This window comes from Corvus kubaryi, unplaced genomic scaffold (assembly GCF_017639235.1).
Source record: "Corvus kubaryi isolate FWS band 111438036 unplaced genomic scaffold, C.kubaryi_AGA036_p1.0 68, whole genome shotgun sequence".
Classification (NCBI taxonomy): domain Eukaryota; kingdom Metazoa; phylum Chordata; class Aves; order Passeriformes; family Corvidae; genus Corvus; species Corvus kubaryi.
Window position 1 is genome coordinate 20668463 of NW_024582056.1, and position 21175 is coordinate 20689637.

At 36.6% G+C, this 21175-nt stretch overlaps 1 protein-coding gene across 4 annotated transcripts in view; it reads left to right on the forward strand.

Moving 5' to 3' along the window:
• Positions 1–20778, forward strand: part of LOC121674349 — a 21647-nt gene extending 869 nt beyond the window's left edge. The window contains exons 1-18 of one of the 4 annotated variants that reach the window (XM_042048618.1): positions 25–243; positions 880–957; positions 1857–1925; positions 2395–2425; positions 4008–4067; positions 4665–4724; positions 5026–5115; positions 5801–5937; positions 7750–7872; positions 9381–9423; positions 10337–10456; positions 10827–10941; positions 12955–13000; positions 13299–13358; positions 15413–15520; positions 16542–16617; positions 17638–17835; positions 20347–20778. In XM_042048618.1, the coding sequence (XP_041904552.1) occupies positions 907–957; positions 1857–1925; positions 2395–2425; positions 4008–4067; positions 4665–4724; positions 5026–5115; positions 5801–5937; positions 7750–7872; positions 9381–9423; positions 10337–10456; positions 10827–10941; positions 12955–13000; positions 13299–13358; positions 15413–15520; positions 16542–16617; positions 17638–17835; positions 20347–20360 (1401 nt within the window). In that variant the 5' untranslated portion in view covers positions 25–243; positions 880–906 and the 3' untranslated portion in view covers positions 20361–20778. Of the gene's footprint in view, positions 1–24; positions 244–879; positions 958–1856; positions 1926–2394; positions 2426–4007; positions 4068–4664; positions 4725–5025; positions 5116–5800; positions 5938–7749; positions 7873–9380; positions 9424–10336; positions 10457–10826; positions 10942–12954; positions 13001–13298; positions 13359–15412; positions 15521–16541; positions 16618–17637; positions 17836–18633; positions 20311–20346 lie in introns of those variants that run through there. The other 3 variants (XM_042048615.1, XM_042048616.1, XM_042048617.1) reach the window with 3 other exon arrangements.
• Positions 20779–21175: the final 397 nt, after the last annotated feature.

Consider the following 21175-nt stretch of genomic DNA (forward strand, 5'->3'; position numbering starts at 1 on the left):
GCGGCCGCCGCTCCGCCGCGCCCCGTCCCCGTCCCCTCCCGCCGGCGCCGAGCTCCCGGCCCGCGGTACCGCGCGCTGCCGTGCCCCGGCACGGCCGGGCTCCTGCCACCCTCCCGCGCCCCTTCTGCGCCTGGCGTGACGCAGATCCCGCCGAGGAACGGGTCGGTGGCAGGCGCCGGTGCGGCAGCGGGGAGCGCCCTCAGCTCCTCCGGGCGCGGGACCCTGCCGCGCCCGGCCCCCGGGGTGAGTTGGGTGCCGCGGCGGCCCGGCGGTGTCCCCGGCTCCGGCGGCAGCAGGTGTCTGTGTCCTCCCCGGCGGGGCTGGAAGTGCCGGGAAGGGCGCTCTCCCGCATGGCGCCGCTCTTCATGTGGGGTTGGAGCTTCGGGCCCTCCCTGCTTCCTTTCCTTTCCCTCCCTTCCTCCCGCCTTCCTTCGTGCGGTCCGGGTGGGAGCGTCTCCTCTTCCCAAACCCCGCCGTACGCCTCCTGTTCCCAAGGCACGCCTCGGGCGCTGCGCGCTGGCTGTTCCCAATGTGTGTGTCGTCTGTCCCAGCCCCTGCGCGCAGTCCTATCCCAGGAAAGGAGGGGGAAGCTTGAAATGGTCCGGATTAGTTTTTGTTTCAGGGTGTGCGTAATCTTCTAGTGACGTTAATGTTTTCCGAGGGAAGGTCTCGGAGAACAATTGTTTCTTTCCATGCTGTAGTTCTGCTCCCGAGTTGAAAATAGGATCACTAGCCTGGAGATTTAAAGGTTGAATATAACTCAAGACGAGGCACAAATTAAAGCTGGAATGTGCCTAACCCTCATATAGGCGGAACAAAAATGTAAATAATTTTGTGAAGCTAAAACAACAGTTTGCAATCTTTCTGCAATTTTCCTAGAGTATTTTTATCATCTAAAGACTGAATATGGACCCTGAAAATGAAATAAAGAAGCAAGTAAACCCCTTTTACTGCAATGTAAGTATTACTTACTGAAAACTGTAACTAATACAAAGTGATTTTGATGGAACAAAGTTGTCCTAAACCAAGTGTTTTTTCTCTTGAGCAAGATTGATAAATAGCACTGGAGCTGAACTTACTTTGCTGTCTTTGTCATGCTTGACTTGGATGTGTGTTACGAATCGACTTATTAAAATTAACTTTAATAATATTATGTTTCTAAATAAAGGCATTCTTTTTAAAAGGGGATGATTAAATGCAGCTCCTGTTCAGAAAAAAAAAGTCCCAATTGCTCTGGTTGTCAGGTTTATTGCTTTTTTTTTAAAGCATATTGGGATTTTTAGAGGAGAAGGAACTATTTAGGCTGCTGCTGTTCATGCATGTGAATTTAAACCTAGTCTGCTTCCATTCTGAACTGGCCTGGGCACAGAGCAGCTGTCATAGGGAAGTTTTCCGAAGTGAGAGAGGCAGGTCCCAAACTGCTCAGAGTAATTGTGTTAGTGTGGATGCAGCACTGAGGAGAACTGGCTCACCTTAGGCAGGTGTCCTGGCTTGTCACTATTGTGCTGTGCCTCTGGCTCATGCTTGGTTGAGAGTGTGTGAGGAAGATCTTGGATCTGTCTTCACTTATCCACACGCGCCCACACAAAAAGTGTGATGAGATGGCTGCAGAGTTCTGGAGATACCAGAATTTCTTATGTGATGGGGAGATTCCAGTTCATTCCACTGTGTTTTGGTGGTCTTGGGGCCTTATAAAATTCAGTTTTAGGAGGCTGCTCCAGTTTGTCTTTGAAGTAGTAGTACTTTTGTAGAACTTACCTATACCAACAGTTCAATAGTAGATCTTCTTTGATATCAGTGGTATTTTATTTCTCTTGGTCTGTGTGCAATGCTAGAAATACTTCTCTTTAATCTAGATTTGCAAAATCTGGTGTTCTTCTGCACTAAACTTGCAGACTCACTTCCTTGGAGCAAAACACAAGACGGTAAGATCAGTTTTTGAATGCACCTTTTGTCAGATTTTACCAGTTTATTTAGCAATAGAATATGGGGTTTGGAATGTAGTTTTTAATGTGGTGTTGAAACATATAATTTCAGATATTTAACTAGTTTTGCTAATTTACTGTCCTGTAAAAGTAGAATAGTAGATAAAGTAGAACTTGGTTTTGTACATTAGTCCTGTCAGAAGATGTTACAACTGTATGCCTGGTAAAGAAAATACATGAGAATACATGGCTGTTAATACAGGCAGAATGGAATTACTTAAATCATAGACAATCTCCAGGGAAAAGAAGGATGTTTTCCTCTTTTAATTTTCATGTAATTGTTCACCTCAGATAGTCTATGCTGTTGGCATTAATCTAACTTATTTTATATATAATGTAAGCTTTGCATTGTTGTTTTTTGACTCTTAAGTGTCTTTCTTCTTTGTTGTTTGATGACTTGGTAACTTAGATTGAAGAAGCCTTGAAAGCTCATGGCATGGGTAAGTGCAAGATTTTTTGCTTCCTGCTATGTTCTATACCTGCTTCTTTCTCCCCACCCCAATGTAGTTATTTATGAAACAAATGAGAAGAAGACTTTGTTATGAATATATTGTGGTGTTGGCTTTTCACATGTTACATAATGTTAGAAAAACTTTACCTAGGTTCTGTAATGTAATACATGATGTAGGATTTCTCTGTAGTCAATTTAGTAAAGATAGGCAGAAAAAGTCTTCACATTCCTGGAGTATCTTATCAGAGAAGAAGAAAACTAGAAACCAAAGAGAAGACTTTAGGGAGGGAGCAGAGACAGAATGGAGCCAAGGAAGAAGATAAGGCTGATGGGATGATGCACAGAAACTCCAAAGAATTTATGAATCGTGCATGATTGTGATGAATATGCAATAAGAGATGTACTTTTAAAGATGATCTTTTGGATGTAGAGGTGTGCTTTGGGCTCCCTGCCAAAGCACCTGGCCGTAATACCCTTTTTGCTGTTGTCTCCTAATTGTCCCTTTTATTAAACTTTTTTTAAATTTTACAAAAAGCGAACCTTTTCACAACTTTCTCAAGACTTGTGTTTTAAGACTTGTCTTGTGTTTTTTAATTATATAACTACCTAGTCAATCAGTAATGTGAGCGAGAGGTATGCAAAGTTGATTAACAAGCACTAGCTAGAATACTAAAAATCATCTACATTAAAATATTGAGAAACCCTAAAGAATTCAAGATGTTAGAGACCTTCAAAATTTAAAATATACTTTAAAATAGCTATGCTTCTTAAAGCATGTAGAAATACTGTGTATACTTTATATTTGTTTTTGAAAAGGGCTTAATTTGCTTCAGTTAAGATACTTTTAATACTTTTAATAGGTTTAATAAATCATTAAACCTACCCTGAGTCTTGATGAACTGCTCTAGTTCCAGAAGGAGTGAAGGTCTAACTATGTTCACCATTTTTTTCCTACTTTGGTTTCATGATGCTCCAGAATGTATTTACAGGTTTCTACAGTGCACTGCTCTTTTTCAGTTTGAAAGTTGTTGTTCAAGTTAGACATAGTCATTGGACCTTCGTGATCTGGGAATTTTTGTTTGGATTGTAAAGGAAATGTAACTGGTGAAATATTTAGCAGCTGTATGCTGCTGAAATAAACACCCTGAAATTCCTGGATGCCCTGAAATATTTAGAGACGTTGAGCTTGATTGATCTTCCTCTCTGCCTGCTTCATTGAATTACCTGACATAAAATAACTTTGTTGTTGTTTGGTGTGAGTGTTTTTTGTCAATCTTTTGGAGCATGGTGCTAGTGACACCAGGGTCATGGGTTCAGTCCTTGTACAGGACTCGATGATCCTTGTGGGTCCCTTCCAACTCAGAATGGTCTGTGAATCTGTGAGAAGAATCTCTTAGCACATTCAAAACTAAACATAGCTTAGTTTTCTCATGTCAACAAAAGCTCAAAGAGTTTTTTTCAAAGTAGTCAGTTATTTTACCAAATTGTTCTTTAAGTTGTACTAACAATTTTATTTCCACTTCTGTCGGATTCTTTGTTTTCTTTTGTTTTCTTCTTTGTTTTTTTTTTAGTTAAAACAGAAAGTGGCTTAGGGAAGAAAGTGAAAACACCTGGGAAACTTCCTGATTTTGGTAAGAATGTTTAATACCTCCCCTCACACCTCCCCCCCCCAAAAAAAAGTGGAAGAAATAAAAAGTGTTGAGGTACAATATTACAGGTGATAATTAGATCACCTGTAATATTGATCTTAGCAGGTCATTGGGAATTCATTTCTGTTCATTGTACTTTCAATCTGCAGTAATATTTTGTAATAATACTTAATTTTTGCAAACCAAATGCTTTAAAGAGAGTGGAAATAGGGTTGGGGGGATAGTGTTTTATAATAACTGACTTAATTTGTCATGTGGGACCATGTATGAGCAGGGACTGGTGTGAGACTCGATGATCCTTGTGGGTCCCTTCCAACTCAGAATGGTCTGTGAATCCATGAGAAGAATCTCTTAGCACATTCAAAACTAAACATAGCTTAGTTTTCTCATGTCCACAAAAGCTCAAAGAGTTTTTTCCAAAGTAGTCAGTTATTTTACCAAATTGTTCTTTCCATTGTACTAACAATTTTATTTCCACCTCTGTCGGATTCTTTGTTTTCTTTTGTTTTCTTCCTTGGTTTTTTATGTTGTTGTTGTTGTTATTGTTGTTATTGTTGCTGTTATTTTTTTTTGTTTTAGTTAAAACAGGAAGTTGCTTAGGGAAGAAAGTGAAAACACCTGGGAAACTTCCTGATTTTGGTAAGAATATTTAATGCCTCCCCTCACACCTCCCCAAAAAAAAAGTGGAAGAAATTAAAAATGTTGAGGTACAATATTACAGGTGATATCTAGATCTTAGCAGGTCATTGGGAATTCATTTCTGTTCATTGTACTTTCAATCTGCAGTAATATTTTGTAATAATACTTAATTTTTGCAAACCAAATGCTTTAAAGAGAGTGAAAATAAGATTGGGAGGATAATGTTTTATAATAACTGATGTAATTTGTCATGTGGGACCATGTATGAGCAGGGATTCACATGTATGTGAATTTCTTACAGTGCCACTTGAGCCAGAGAAGGACACGTCATATCATGGACAGACGTTGGAAGAACAGCTTAATACATGTAAAGATTCAGAACCTGCACTTGGTAAGGGCTTTTAAGACTGTAATTGGTTTTGTGATGCTTACCTTTAAAGAGTATGGATTAGTTTTTAAAATGTAAAATTAGGCAGTGTGTAATAAAATCTTCTTGTGGTTACACTGAGTACCCAATAGTATGGTATGGAAGTGATGGATCTTAGTGACAAAACCACTGGATTTGGCCTGGAACATATTTGATTAGATATCTCATGTTGACAATATTCTCTAGAAACAATCTGAAGTGATATGACAGGAATGAACTTTAACTTAAAAGATCAGTGTGGCTCTTTGCAATTTAACTACCCATTCAGTGGAGGGAAAGCAGATAGGAGTTGACAGAAGAAACAATTAGGGCCATATATTAAAATACATTCCCTTCTAAATAGTTAAAAAATAATTGTCGCTATTATTTTTTTAGATTATTTATTAAGAAATTGGTGAGTCCTATGTGGTAAAAATAAGGCATCCTAAAAAAATCAGTTTTGTACCTTTGGTATTCAAAAAGTCTAGCCACCCAAAAGATAAAATACCTGATGGTTCTAGAAGTCTTCACTGATGTATTTGACATGCAGTAGTAATCTTTTCCTTATATGTCAGTGCTTTAAAATCAGTGCTTTTGCAACCAGCGCTGATGATTTGTTCCAGCAAACACGAAATTTCCTAAGTTGTTTGGGTTTTTTTTTTCAATACAGGACTTAATTACATAATAGAATACCGAACAAAAGACAATGTTCCTTTTCTCTATGAATGTCAACTGTGCTACTGTAAAACAGGACTGAGTAACATGTTCATGCATGTTTGTGGCTCCAAGCACAGACTGGCATACTTGGTAAGTTATTTTTGTTTGTTTGTTTGTTTGTTTCAATGTAATGATTTAAGGAGAGAATTTTTTAGTCATATTTTGATTTTTAAAAAATTAAAATGAAGGTTTTACATAAGCTTTTGTGAAAATCTTTATATTGCAATTATGCAACTGTGATGAATATACTTAAAATTCTTCTCATCAATAATGTGTATGTCTGTCCATTGCTTGACACTGAGTGTTTAGTTTATTCTGTTTTGGTCAACCAGTAATGAAATCTATAGCTAAAATGGACTAGAAGTAGATTTTTGACTGATTTTTGTATTACGTAAAAGAATGGGATCAATGAAGAAACTATTCCATCTTTCAGATGCTTTAAAAGGAGCATAATTATAAATTAACATGATACATACTAATTAAATTATTAGATACTGTGACTTGGAATCAGGGGGAAAAAGCCCAACTCGTATTCTGTTTTGAGGCTAGGCAAGCCCTGTGAGTTCTGTGGCCTGTTTTATGACAATTGGCAAAGCTCTTGAGGTTCATGACAGCTCACAAACATTCAAATACATTATTATTTTCAATATGTTTAGGGAAATTAGGCTGTCCACTCTTTGAATGTTTGCTTGAGTATACTGGCTTAAGGGGGGCTTTAACAAAACTGAGAAAGCAATATTCTGAAAAGTATTTTGATACTTCCCATAAAAGTCTCAAAATTGGTATTATATTCCACATATCCTGAAGTCATAGACAGCTGAGTTCACATAGTATTTTGGGGCAGTTTTAGGCCTAATGTTGGGTGTGCTGCTGTGAATCTGCAGTGATGTCTTTCATAAACACCATGCTGTTTCTGGCCATTGATTCAGACGTACATGCTGAGTTTTGGTGTTCTCAGCTATTATATTTCTTGCTTACTTGGAACTGTTTCCTGCAGTTCTGAATCTTACACTTGTTAACTGCATCTCTGTTAAATTCCTAAATACTATAAAAATATAATAATTCATGAAGGATTAATTTTAAGTCGTGCACCTGAGCTGGATTAACCCTAGGTAGTGGAAAAGGCAGGAGACTAAATGCCTGGAATTTGCTCTGCTAAAAAAGGAGCCTGGGGGTCCTGGTGGATAACAAGCTCAAGATAAGCAGTGTACCTTGGTGTCAGTGAAGGCTAACAGCAAGCTGAGCTATACTAACAAGGGGACAGCCAGTAGATCAAAGGAAGTGATTATTCCCCTGTTCTTGATCCTTGCTAGGCCATATCCAGAGTATTGTGTTCAGTGTACTGCAGAAAGGAAGCTATTTATGAAATTGAGCTAGTCCAGAGGAGAGCTGCCAAGATAGTCAGGGGGCTGAAGCACATTTGTACCATGAAGAGAAGTTAAGGTAATTGGGTTTCTTCTGGCTGGAGAAGAAAAAGTGTCAGAGGGATCTAACAGTAACCCTCCAGTACCTCAGAGGATGTTATTGAGAAGGGAGAACCAGACCCTTTTTGGAGCTGCTTGGCAGGAACATAAATTCAAACGGGATTTTCCTACTTGACATGAAGTTTTTTGCTGTGAGGGTAGTCAAGCATTGGAACAGGTTGTTCAGAGAGAGGGGGAAATCTCTCTTCCCAGAGGTTTTTAGACCCAAGCGGGCAAAGCCCTATGCAACCAATTCAGCATTCAGAGTCAGCCCTGTTCTGAGCTGAAGATTTGGCTTTAGTTTCCTAAATTGTTCTGTGATTCTATGCATAACCATTTTAGTAAGTTCTGTTAATGTATATGTAGAAGTTGATTTATCTCCCATGATTATTAACTGTGCTGGAGTTTTGTGACTTAAGGACTTGCATTTATTTTCTAGAGACAACATTATCCAGAGATAGCACAATCTGATGAAGTTAAGGGTAAAGGCTCTGAACTGAACAGAAGAGTTAGGCAAGTTGGATTAACAATTGAGAAGAAAGAAGGAAGAAAACAAATACAGGTACATTTCTCTTAAGAATTCCAGGAGCTTTATATTTAATAAAGAAACAAAGAATGTAATTTCCATTACAGTGGGCAGATTTGCTTTGGATGGTGCTTTTTTTAACCTTTATTACAGGTGCTTTTTGTCATTTTAGTAATTCTTCCAGGATTATTCTGGACAAAATTTCCCTGAGTGCACAAATAATGCAAAATAGATATACTAATATTTAATCAATTCTCAGCTCTGCATGTCTGTAAAATAAGTTGTTTCATTGATGCTAGGAAACTGCCTTTATAACTTTCCTGAATAGTTTCTGCTTCGTTAGCAGCTCATGGCAATTCTCAGGGGAGCCAGGTAAAATTTCTGACAGTACAGATGGAAGTGTGGGAATCTGCAGATTGACATGAGATTATGAGCAGTACATGTGATTGCAGAAGTACCACAAGCTTAAATTCTTAGGAAGCTGCACCTTTAGAAATACATTCATGTGGAGATATCTTCATATTGCTCTGTGCTGATACTTGCACTGCAGTGGTATTTATAATACCTTTATGTGGACGGGATATTGGTGAAGTTTCTTCTTGAGGTGTACCTTTCCATGCTGGTTCATGACACCTTCTTGAGGTGCTCACTATTCTTCGTGGTACACATTAAATTTGTTTTCCCCATCAACTTCGATTTCTGTCAGCATCCTGCTTGTTAAGCAGCGTTTCTTGACAAGATCCCTTGCTAATGCTACTTAATGTGCACAGATGTCTCCTTTCAAAGTGGAGTTCCCAAGGTTCCTCTGTTAAAGCTGGTGATGTCCTGCCCATCTGGAAAAAGACCTGTGTTTCTTTCTGTGTGATACCATCACACTTAGGCTCAAGGATAAGAGCCTGCTCTGATCCTACCTTTTTCTGATAAAAAACAGTTATGGGAATATCGGAAGATCAGGTCAAGGGAGAACTGCTCTCTCTAGAGCTCCCTGCTCCAGAAGGGAGAGATTTCAGACTGTCAAATCCATTCTGTCTGCATATCCTTCATTTTTAACCTCTGTTTAAAAAGAGAAGCAGCTGACTGTTGGCAGCAACTTTTTCACTTGACCTGCTTAAATTTCTTCTTGACTTGAGATGGTTTATTTTACTTGAGATTTATATCCATGCATATGGAAATATTTACTTCCATCTGTATTTTGTAGACCTTTTTGTTTTTCTAGGTAGTTTATTACATCCATAGCAAATCCATTCTCTATTTAAGGAATTTTTAAACAAAGCATGTGTAACCTGGTTTAATTTTACTGCTATATCTTTTGAAACCAGCTGTTTAATTTTCTTTTTTTTTAAGCTCTAGAAGAAATTTATTTGTGGTAAATAAGTGTCCAGGTAACTAATTTATTGACTTTTTGAATGTCCATTAAGGGATATACACACATGTGTTTTACACTACTGGTCGTATATTCTTAAAAAAAAAAATTAATGCTGATGAAATATCTGTGGAATGATTTTAACCACAAAATAACTAACATAAATGGGTTTTATTTTTAGGTTGTTACAGGTGTTCCAACAATGAGGAGGAAATGGCAAGAATGTAAGTGTGTTCAGTGAGGTGTAAATTGTCCATTTCTAATTTGGTCCTCCTTTGATCCAAATCAGACCAGGGTAGTCTCTGCAGTGCCAGATACCAGCATTTTGGTGAACTGGACAAAAGGAGCAGGTTGGGGCTCTATGCTTGTATTTAATCTCCAGTTCAGAAAGCCATGCAGAATTTTTAAAGCACAGCCATACCTCTTATCTCTGGAAGAAAATTTTCTGTTTTACTAGGCATTGATACTCACAAAATTATAGGAATGTGGTATCAGTGAGACCTCCCCACTCAGTTTAATGTTTTAAAAGTCATTGTAGTACAGTGTTGTCCAGGTGGACAGACAGTATGACTGCATGCCACTTGAGGAAATGGCTAAAACTTGCTATGAGACCTTCATTCTCATTGCATGAAAAATAAAGATTGGATTTGAAACTAAAGTACTTAATTTTAATGTATATCAGTATGTGAATGGTACCTTAAAATAGCTCAGTAGAAGTAACAAGATCATCTTGATTAGCAGCGTCGTACTCCAAAGAGGAAAAATAGCCATTTTGAATCTAGGAAAGTGGTTTGAAATAAATTGAGTCCTATTCAAATTAGATTCCTTGATTGTAACCTCTTGGTTAATGTGTCTAATTTTGCATGTGACTTTGTGGCATTCTACTACATTTATAATATTTACATATTTTAAGAAATGCATGTAATTATAACCAGGGCATAAAATATCTTAAATTTTGTTGCTGATTTGTAGTTAGTATTTAATATGCTGTCACATAATAATGCTTATAAGATTATTCTTGGTGTTTGTAAGTACTATTGCACAGAAACAGAGCTAGGTGAAATCAAAGTGCAGTAGTAGAACCATCCTCTATTAAGGTAATGTCTCTTGTGCTACATTTCAAGCGTGTTTGTTTAGTTTTCAATGCAGATGACAGCCCTTCAAAAGCTAAAGTTCAGCATGTGGATATGCCCCTTAGTAATGCAGAAAAAACAGATAATAAAAATAAAGATGGGGAACTGACAGACCCTACTGAAGGTAAGAAGGGAAATGGTTTCTTTTAATGTTTTTTTTTTTTAACTTTCACCAGTGCATGAGTTACTTACTCTGTATGTGCCTGTTCCGCATAGAGCTTCCACAGCTGAGTAACAGAGGTGAATTTGCACAGTTGTGTGGATGGCCTTGGGGTCTGTGGCAAAGGCAAGAATAATCCCAGTGTTTGTAAAGAAAACATTCTACTTCTACTGATTTTTTTTAGGTTCTGTTTTTATTTTATTTCTTCACAAGATACCTTACTTCCACCCTTAGGTTTTATTGATGTTGTCTTTAGAAGTATTCTTTGTTTAGAATATTTTTTAAATTAAAACATTGGAAAAACATTACTTAGTATACTTTTTTGTTGTTTTAGATGAAGATAATGTTCAAGAGGAGAATGAAGAAAGGCAGAAAGAACAGACAAAACCAGATGAAAATGTTGAAACTAATAATGCTATTGAAAGCAGCAAAGGCAACAATTCAGAAAGGTAAAAGAAACAAAAAACCACCACCTTCAAACCCACTTAAATTAACTTAAAGGAAAATGTACATGACAATTGTCTGTATTGGATTTGCATAGTAAAATCCATGTCTTCTGAAATTGTGCTCAGCTGTAAACTTCTGTCATCAACAGAAAACCTGGTGTATGTAAAGTGATCTCAAACTTTGCTCTGGATGCAATTGGCTTTCATATTTAACTATTATCCTTAAGGTATAGTTGTCATGTGCTGCTGAAAATGTTCAAAAAGAACATTTCCTCATGGTTTAAAACTGCCTCTGTTACAGGTTCATATCAGATAATTAGGGTAGTAGATGAACTGATTTTGGAAGGGAAAGACAATCAGTAACGGCTATAACAATCGGGGTTTCTTCTTTACAAATGATTTTGTGGAGGAACAATAAGTGTCCTAAAAGAATAATTGTGTTCTAAAATGCTGAAACCGTGCTTGGCTGCTTGTGAGCATCTTATTAGTAACAGTGCTGTGAGTTCAATTTGAGCTGTCAGCCTTTGTGTGAGGAGAACATCTCCAACATGGGTCATCTTTGTGCAGCACCAGGAACCACAGGAAGGCATTCAGTAAGGGATATACATGCATCAGCCCAAACGTAGGAGTTTTGTTCCAACAATTTAGTTACTTGGTTTTGCTCTTAATGACATTCCCTTGGAATGTGTTTTGACTTCAAACCAGTAAGCTCTCTCCCAGACATGGAGGGCTAACACCTTCTGCTTGTAAAGGAGAAATTTTCATGTTCCTGACATTTTTGTAGGACCTGCCTCTCTGTGGAGCAACCATTATGGAAAACAATCAGTTGAAACCAAATTCAAGTCCAGGTTTATGAATCTTTGTGTTTATTTGTTGGCTTTCAAATAACCAACAGTTCTGAATCAGAACTAGTTTGTGAAAACACGAAGAATAGGAAATGAATGAAAGCTCAGCTATCCACATCTGGAGATGCTGAGGTCTATTTCTACCTGGTACTGATCCTCATTGTGCAGTCTTGTTCTTTTAAATATTAAGAACAGCTTCCTTTGGAAAATCATTTAATGTTATTCTTTTAATCTGATTCAGATAGATCCTGGGTGATTATGAGCAGCCAGGTGTTTCGGTGAGAGACTGACTTGGAAGTTAGTTACTAAATTAGGAGTTCAGCTTGTTACTTTACTATTTATTTTTGTGAGACTACTGAGAGATATGAACTTGATATATAGTTTCTTAAAAGAATTAATATCAGATTCTAATTGGCAGCAAGCAGCCAAATGATGTTTCCTCTTAAAGATTCTGTAATATCTATCTGAGAATTTCTGTGATTCCTTATTTCTTCGTAGTTAAAGTTTCTGAACAAACAGTCATCTGAAGGTTTAAATTATTTTATCATCATCTGCTTTTACTAAACTTTTGGTTCCTAAGAAACATTTCAAGGCAGAGGAGGGCTTAGGCTTGGCAGTCATATGGTTTTGGTTAATTTAAGAAACACCCAGCCGCTCTCATCCCTGGTTCCTGGGCTTGCAAAGGGATAGAATGTATCAATAGTAGTTGTAATGGCAGAACAGCACAAATATGGCATAGGAATGTTTAGCCATGTGAATCTTTGTATACCAGTATTTGTGTGGCTGCATTGTAAAACACTGATTTTTAATAGTTGAATTTTTTCAAAAGCAAGTTTGTGAAGTGCTGATAAAAATCCTACTGTAATTAGGAGCCTTGTCTTACTGCAATGCATACAAAAACCTTACAGCTATTACTACCAATATCAAGCTTTTTTATTAACTCTGGGTTTTAGAACTTATGTTCTAGATAATCACACTAAGAAAAAAACAAACCCCATAAATAATTTTTCTGATGATCTGGAATGACTGAGATTTCTCTGAGGAAATAATATGTGACCTTTCTTTCAGAGTGTGTCAGAACTTCTGACACACTCTGAAATTACCAGTTATTGGCTGGCTACACATTTTTGCTGGATCAGCCAACTGAATGTTTTATTTATTCTATTTTAAGGTGTGAGACCAATAAACAATCAGAGGAAGAAAACAAGGAAGCTGAGGTGAATATTTTTCTGTTAATGGGTTACGCCAGTTTCCAAATAGTTGGGGAAATAATTAATATATGATTGGCAGTTGTGTTTGCTTATTCAAATTAATATTATTGACAATAAATTAGCTACAAGTGACTAAGGCAAAACTATTGACAACAAAGTTTTTTCCTACTTTGTTATGAAAACCTATGTACACATTTCATAACAGCACAAACAATTTGAATATTAGAGTAACAATAATTACTACTGTTTATTTGTATTTACTGAATAGAATAGATCTCAGGACCTCTTTTTTTATGTTAAACAGCAAGAATTTACAGCAAATCCTGAAGAATTCACTAGTCAAGAAGAGCTGTTGGGTTATTTGGTGAGTGTTAAATCTTACCTTGCAAGGTAATTTTTGGAAAAAAAAATAGAAAAAGAAATCACTGGTTTGCTAAGTCTAATATGTAGCAAGTAATGAAAGGCAGAATGTTGGCAGTCTGGTAATCTAACAGATTACCATTTTGCCAGAAAGCAGGATTCAGAATAAAATTAATGTCACTGAATTTATAATGTATCTATTGTTTCTCAAGTTTCTAGACATGTTTTTGCCAGTGTTGGTTTACTATCAGAGGAATGCCTTGTATTGAAAATCCTTTTTTTTAACTATATCTTATCTTCACTCCTTAACTACATGCTTAGCTAATATGACCTTTTTAAACATCTTTTCTCCTTTGTTTCTGCAAGTGGTCTGTGATTTTCAGATGAGGAATTTGGAAAGATGGAATTCAGTAATGGAAGGAAGCAGAATGAAGACAAATATCAGAGATATGTAGAAAGGAAAGATGGGATTTTTAAGAAAAAAAATGCAAGTAGTGTTTTTAAAACAGGGTTCCCCCCCTGCCCTGGCCCAAAGTGCCATAACTGCAAAACCTGTCTATTCCCTCTCTTAAATAAGTGTCAGAACATTACAGTTCTGTTCAGTTGTTGAAAATGTGTATTATGTACACATGCACACCAGTGATAGGAACAATAAGAGTGGAAAACTGTCAGTTGCCAGTTGTTAGACGTATCAACAACAGTCGTGGTCTTGCACACAGAAATGGTGATTTTCATAAAAGCACCAGTGACAAACTCTATGAAAATCTTTTACTGATAGTTGCTTGACTGATCTACTGCGTGGTAATTTAGGCACTATTGACTATCATAAAATGGTTTTTTCCTCTTTTTTTATATGGAATTATTAGGTGTAGAGGTTGCACCTTGTTAATAAAACTTGAATGTTTTGAGGGATCTTCTTGCTTAGTATGATTGTCCTCTGAGAAGAAAAGAGGACTGTTGGGAATCGATTAGAACAATGTTCTGTTTTGGAAAGTGTGAAAATCGTTCATTTTTGCATCTACAGTCATTTTTTCAAAAGCTGCACTAAGTGTTTCTGTTGTTGTTGGATTCAAAGGTTTCTGATGTAGTGGAAAGTAATTTTACAGGTATCTTTTTTGGACTTGCTGTTCATATTGTGTAAAGCTGTCCAATAATTATCCATACTATATTTCTTTTATTACCTCATAGCAAAATTATCCTTGCCACAGTTTAATCTTCTTTTCCCAGATAGCTTTTGGCAAGATCTTCATTAAATATAACTTGTGCAAACCAGGAGAGATAAATACTATTCATGTTAAAATTGTAATATATCCTTATTACGCAGTCTTATATGAACTTAATGCTAGGTTTTTATTACTTCTTTTCCATTGTCTGGAGTGTTTAAAGGTGTTTGTTTATAATCCAGAAGACTTTGAGCTGTTAGGACACAGCTGGAGTTCTGTTACTTTGCCCCCAGAGAAGTGTTTTCAGCAGAACTTTCTTGGTATAGACAAGAGGGTGACACATGTAGCCCTCTCTGTGAGTGCTGTTGGTGCTAGAACTTGCTCCCCTAGTAGAGCTTCACAGCTTCAAGACTGCTTTTTCTGTAGGCTTTTAGGGAAGAAGAAGAAGGGTAATGTAAGGCAAGGCAGCATGTACTTTTAAATTCAGCAGCATTCTGGCTTTTTTCTCTGTTCTAGAGAAATGGGTTATGACTATATTGCCTCAGGGAAGGTGTACACATTCATTTGTATGCAGACATCTTGGAAAGAGATCGAAATACTTAAGGAAAAAGCATTAGCTCCTATGTACTTCCAGGCATATTTTTGTGTAATTCCTTTTCAAATGATTGTGTTCTGTAGCTGCATCTTCCTTCTCTTTTATTCCACCTTCCTGCCCTCCATTTATGGGATTAAAAATAAAAACTCTATTCGCTTTGTAGTTTCAGCCAAGTCTGACAGAAGGGTAGAGACATAGAGAAAATAAGGTTCCTGCAGGTTTGTTTATAAATTGTGGTACTTCAGTTTTTCAGAGGAAAAATGTTTTATTGTGTGTTGTTTTCTTTTTTTTTTTCCCTAGCAAAGTTTTGAGATACTGAATGAAGATGATGCTTCATTTATCCTGAAAGTTACACAGACTCTCACAAACGCTCTGGTGGAATATCGTCAGCAGGCTGCATCAAACAAAGTAATGTGGATTTTGTTTTGGTTTTGTTCTACAAACCTGTAGATTCCTGTGATTGTGCATTTTTGTTAATTTAGATGATACAATAAAACAAAAATGCTGTGGAGACTGTATTGTAAGTTTTGCCTGTTAAATACATGAATTTTGGTAGTGATGATAGGGTTAAATTTTAGCTTTTCTGTTGATGAGTCTTAATAATTTCTGTTCAGTGGTGCTTGTTTATTTTTTTGTTGTTGGTAGAAACTAAAAATCATCTTGTCACTTTTTTCCCGTGCTTTTCCTTACATCTAAGTTTTTCTGCTGCTTTAGCCCCTTTTTAATTCTAACTTAAGGTTTTTGTCATCTCTACTGACTTGCCTAACACTCCTGTTCTGTATTCTGTTTCTGTTTCACCATGCAATCATGCATCAGTGACATGATTTTTTTTTTCTTATACAACTTCTGTCATACTCTTTGGACTGTTGTTTTTGAGGTCTCCTTCTTCTTCCACTATTAGAAACCCAGTTTTTCCCCTCTCTGCTGTTACTTGTGACTGACTTATCTTTACACAGGCAGTACATATGGAGGTGTTTTGAGTACCTCTCTGAGGCTACTGACATGTTACAAAACAATGAAGTTCTAACTGAAATAACTTCTAAACTACAAGTTGTGGAAGACCAAAATGTTTTCCCACATTAGGCCTTGTTAGTATTCTAAACTGTGGTCTTTCAACTGGTAATTTTTTAACTAAATCTTTTATTTTGAGTGCAAAATGCTTCCTTTTTAGATGTGACAAGTTGAGAATTAGGCTCAATGACTACCTCTTCATTGCCTAATACAGAGCTTTTTCAGATGTAGGGACATACCATGGGCAGTGTATACACAGAAGTTATTAACCCAATGATTTGCAAAGAAATACTTGATTTTTCAGATTTGATAGCAGAAACACTGGTCTTTTATTTGGTTTGTGATCATTAAAAGTGTAGTAGTTCATTGTTTCAAGAGTTTGTCCTGATGAGATTCTAAACTTTTTTTGAACTCATAGGACCACTTAAATGCTGGATATAATGGAGAAGCAGCACTGGAGTATTCCACAGAACAGTCCAGCCTGACTCCAGCAGGTATTAGCGACTCTGACACTGGTCATGTTGGCTTTGCAGTCTTTATGTGGGTTAATCTTAACACTGAACCTTCCATAAATGATAGTAAGCCTTTTCTTCCTGCTTTTCTAAAAGCAGAGTTTAAGAGCAGTATAAAGCCAGAGTCAAGTAGCATAAATTAATAGTTTTGGGTTTTTTTCCCCATCCTCTACTGATATTAGAAAGGCAAGACTATTAAAAAACATTGATCCTACTTAACTGTAGAATCTGGGGAGAAATTGAATTAGTACCAACTCTGACTTTCCTGTGTTCAAGGGCAACTGTTTCTAAGGAGACTTTGAAAGTTTCTCTGGCCTTTTTTTCCCCCCTGATTTTTTTTTCCCCTTCTTGGTGGAGGAGATGTTTCCTGCAGGTGTAGTTGAATCAAGATGTTAGTAGAAAGTTAATGTGGTAGAGGATAGATAATTTTCTAATATCTGAATACTGCAGCTACTTGGCCTTGGTACTTCTGAGAAATTTTTTCAAAGAATCCTGGATTTCTTGGAGGTCATTTCCTTCCGATACAAACAAATGGCTATTTTTCTTAAACCTAGGCAGTACAATCCTATGCTTGGAAAGGCAAGATAGCCAGAATACTAGTGAAGCTATTTTGTGTGATCTTTTTCTTTCTGTGTGGTGTCAATTTTCTAGTTTTTCTAGAAAGTTTAGCTTTTGAAAACCTCAGTTATTGCAATGCTAATAACAAAAATTGTGGTGACTTAGAATATATGAGATTTGAAACTTTTATTCCATTTTTGTAAGTGTAATGGAAATAGCTTTCACCTACCTCCCCACCGTTGTTTCTCCAGGATTTTCTGTAACTGGAAAGCATTCCTGACTCTTGGTTGTTTGAAAACGTAGCAAAGTTGGATGTGAACCGTACCAGCAATGCTGCTGTGCCAGACTGGAAATGCTTGTTTTGAAAAGCCCTATTTAGAGAAATAAGTAATGTAGGCTCTGCAGAATCCTCTTTTACTGAAAAACAGTATTTCCCTTCTTTAGAATACTCAAGCAGCCGATCAGCTAAGCAGTTCTTATCAGTCAATGAAGATGAACCCCAAAACTTTTCAACTGGCTCTTTGGAAACAGCGTATGAGAACAACATCACGACTGAATTTTTGAACAGTGTAAGAAGTATGAATGCTGAGGAAGTTACTGCCACCCTACACAAAATAGCAGCCTCAAATCCAGCTTTCAGAGGTAATTTGCATATACATGTATACACACACAAACACACATATATAAAAATATACATAACATCATCTATTAGCTCTGTGAAATATTAAGGACTTATATGGGTTGAAGAACTTTGAGGTATTAAGGAGGGCGGAAGAGACTTATTTTTTCCCACCCTTTAACTTTTGCAGAATCCAGTTTAGGAATGGTAATTCAGAATAGCTGCCTTCCCACAAAGGCATTAATAATTGCTGATTTTTTTTTTTTTTAATTCTTCTCTCATTTGTGCATAGTAACATTTACAGTAAGAGAGACAGTAAACTAAAACCAAGCACATTATTATTAGAAAAAATCAGAACCTTCTCTGTGCTATAAGTGGCTAGTTTTGTGAATACCAACAGTGAAGGAAATTTTATTTACTGGTCCCTGAAGGAACTGTATTTGCACAGTAACATAGAAATAATAACGAATCAGAGACAAGTAGTCTTTCTTTTGCTTATAAGTTTCTAGTAAGCGTTAGCTATTAAACCTTCCCACATCTTCAGTCAGCTACTGCTCTCTTTTCAGAAGTTTCCTGTGTACATTTCTAAGCTTTTCAGAGTGTGTTTAGAATCATAAAGGTTTAAAAAAGAACACTGTACATTGTAGGAAAGCTTACAGTTTTCAGACACATTCTGATTGTTCTCAGGTATTTTTCTTTAAATAAGGAAAGATTCAAAACTCATCTCAGCATCTGAATGTTTCAGTATAACTTGTGTTTTTAGGTGAATTTTATCATAAAATTGCTTATTTTCTGGTTTTGTTTGTTTGCCTTTAACTAAGGAATTGATATTCCGAATGTTATAAGGATCCTGACTGAAAGTGGAACTCTGAGGGGACCAAGCAATGGCAGCACACAGTGACATGGTAGTTAATAGAGAGAATATAGCAATGTTTTATATACTTTCTGTAAGTTTGTTGTTTTACTACATATGACCTCAATGGAGTTTATTTTATGTTTAAGTTTCGTACAGTGGTTTTTTAATTAAATTAATAACTTGGTTTTGATATTCTTGTTATTTATTTCTCCATTTAGCTGAGAGTTCTGTGTTGTGGAAAGGTTGTAAAGCTCATGTTCATTCTTTCCATGTTAAAACAGTTTTTTAAAACAGATAATTTGTTTTCTTCAGTATTATTAAATACTGTACATTGACAGTCTGATCTTTTTGTATTGTTGGTTCTTTTACAAAGAATTATCAGCAGAATGAACTACTGCACTCAGCAGTACAAATTCATCCTACAACAAATACTCAGAAGTTATTCCCTGTGGCTGCTGGGCCTGACTCAAAAACCTTTGTAATCAAAAACCCTTTCCCATATAAGGGTTATGAACAGGTCTCCACATTTTTTTTCTTAATAAGACTAAAAAATAACAAAAAGTCTGTGCTGTCAATCTAGTGCTGAGATGAGAAGTGCCTGGATTATCGCCAATTTAGGGAACATAGAAGCTTCAGCAAAGTCAGTAGAAGTTAGGTGTGTTTTGCAAATTTAGGGATATATCCCAATAGGTGTAACCAGGCTCTAGCTAAGAGGCACTGATGTGGTGGCAAAAGTATCTTTTGTCTTCTTTTATCCTACCAGTATGAGAATAAAATGAAAGCTGGCTTATACCATCCTTCAGGCTCTTTTAACATGAGCTTTTTTCCAACTAAAATAGTACTGGTTTGGACTGAATGTACATGTCTATATATTAATGACTTCTACTTTTGTAGGATGGTGAAAAAAAGTTTTGAATGGTTATAAATTAGTGTGCTTGGGAAAAAATATTTTTTTAAAGTGAAGTTGTGTAATTAAAACTCGCTTCCTGCTTGCGATGCTGGGTAGCATTCAGTGGTTCTAATTAAAGCTCTTCAGCTTTGCAGCCAAATACTGGTATAATTTAGACATGCTGGGGCCAGATGGCAAATGAACTTTTTAATGTTAACTTACAATTTTTTTTGAGATCTGAATGGAATTTGAGAATCCTCATTCTGATGGTTTCACATCTTAATACCATGGAATGCAAGATGCAGTAAAACTAAGGTGACAAAGCAACAACAAAATGTATTAGTTTTATTCTATGAACAGACACAGGAAGGAAAATACAGACAAATTAAAACAGTGTTTTAAAGAAACTCTGAGGAATTTCTGGAATGCATCTAAATCTGTTCTTATCAGAGGCAGAGATGGAACAGAGATGGAACAGAGATGGAGTTCTTACAGTTCATTTACTCTGTATAGGAACAGTGTTAATGCCTGCTTACAGAAGGTGTATTTAATCAGTTAAAACTCTGAATTCTGAAAATAAAAATAGAAACATCTTTTTCCTGTTTGTTTTCAAAGTGCAGAACCATCTTTGTATTAAAACAATAAAATCAGAATATTCAGCTGTTGTAAATGGCCATCTCTGGGACAGCTTCTTTTACCTCTTACTGTGGAATTATTCCTAGTGGAAATAAAGTTACAATTAAGTTGAAATAACTTGGATTTGAGGTGGATTTTTTTGCTTGGGTGCAGGAGGAGCATGCTGAAAAAGAAAAGTAGTGTGCTACCCCGAATCTGTAGCACACTGACATAAAATGGTTGAATGGTGTGCTGCAGTGTGCTGCTGTACCTCTCAAAGTCAGCTGGGAAGCCTGAACTGGGTAAGAGTCACGAAGTGCATGCTTCTGGAAATGTTTTCAAAGAACACAGTCCAACATAATCTGTTCAGCTGTACAATTATTTTTATTTTTATTTTTTTCTTTCTTACCTGGTGCAAATAGAGGCTGAAAAAGCATTGTATTATTTTGTTCTTGTATCTGCCTCTGTTTTGTGATGGCTTGGTGTATTTTTATACTAATGGAAAACTGTATATTTGTTCCAAAACAGGGTTTAATGTTTTTCTTGTGCCAGTATTGCAAAGTAAGGAAAAAAAAGGCATTATCTTTACTGATACTATTTAAACAATAGTGTTGACTGTATTTAATATTATACATTCTGGTTTCTCACAGTAACAGCAAGGCAGACTTCTGAGGTAACTAGACAATTAATAAAATTAAAAGTTAAGCAATAACAAGAAAAATTAAACCAAGAGAAAATTATTTTTCCTTTAAGCTTTATCTTGGTTTTAAACATCTTATTGAGACCAGAGAGCTTCGAGGAAATTATTTTTAACAAAAAGCTGCAGAACTCCTACTCCTCACAGAAGGCAAAAAGGGGAAAGGAGAAGGGTGTTCACAGGTTAATTGACAAGAAACGAAAAGTTTAGAGTGTGCAACTGCAGAGTTACTCCCTGGTGTGAATTGAGACTATTTCTGTTCTAGACAGGTATGCAAACACCCTCGTCGTTTGTTGTTTTCTGGGT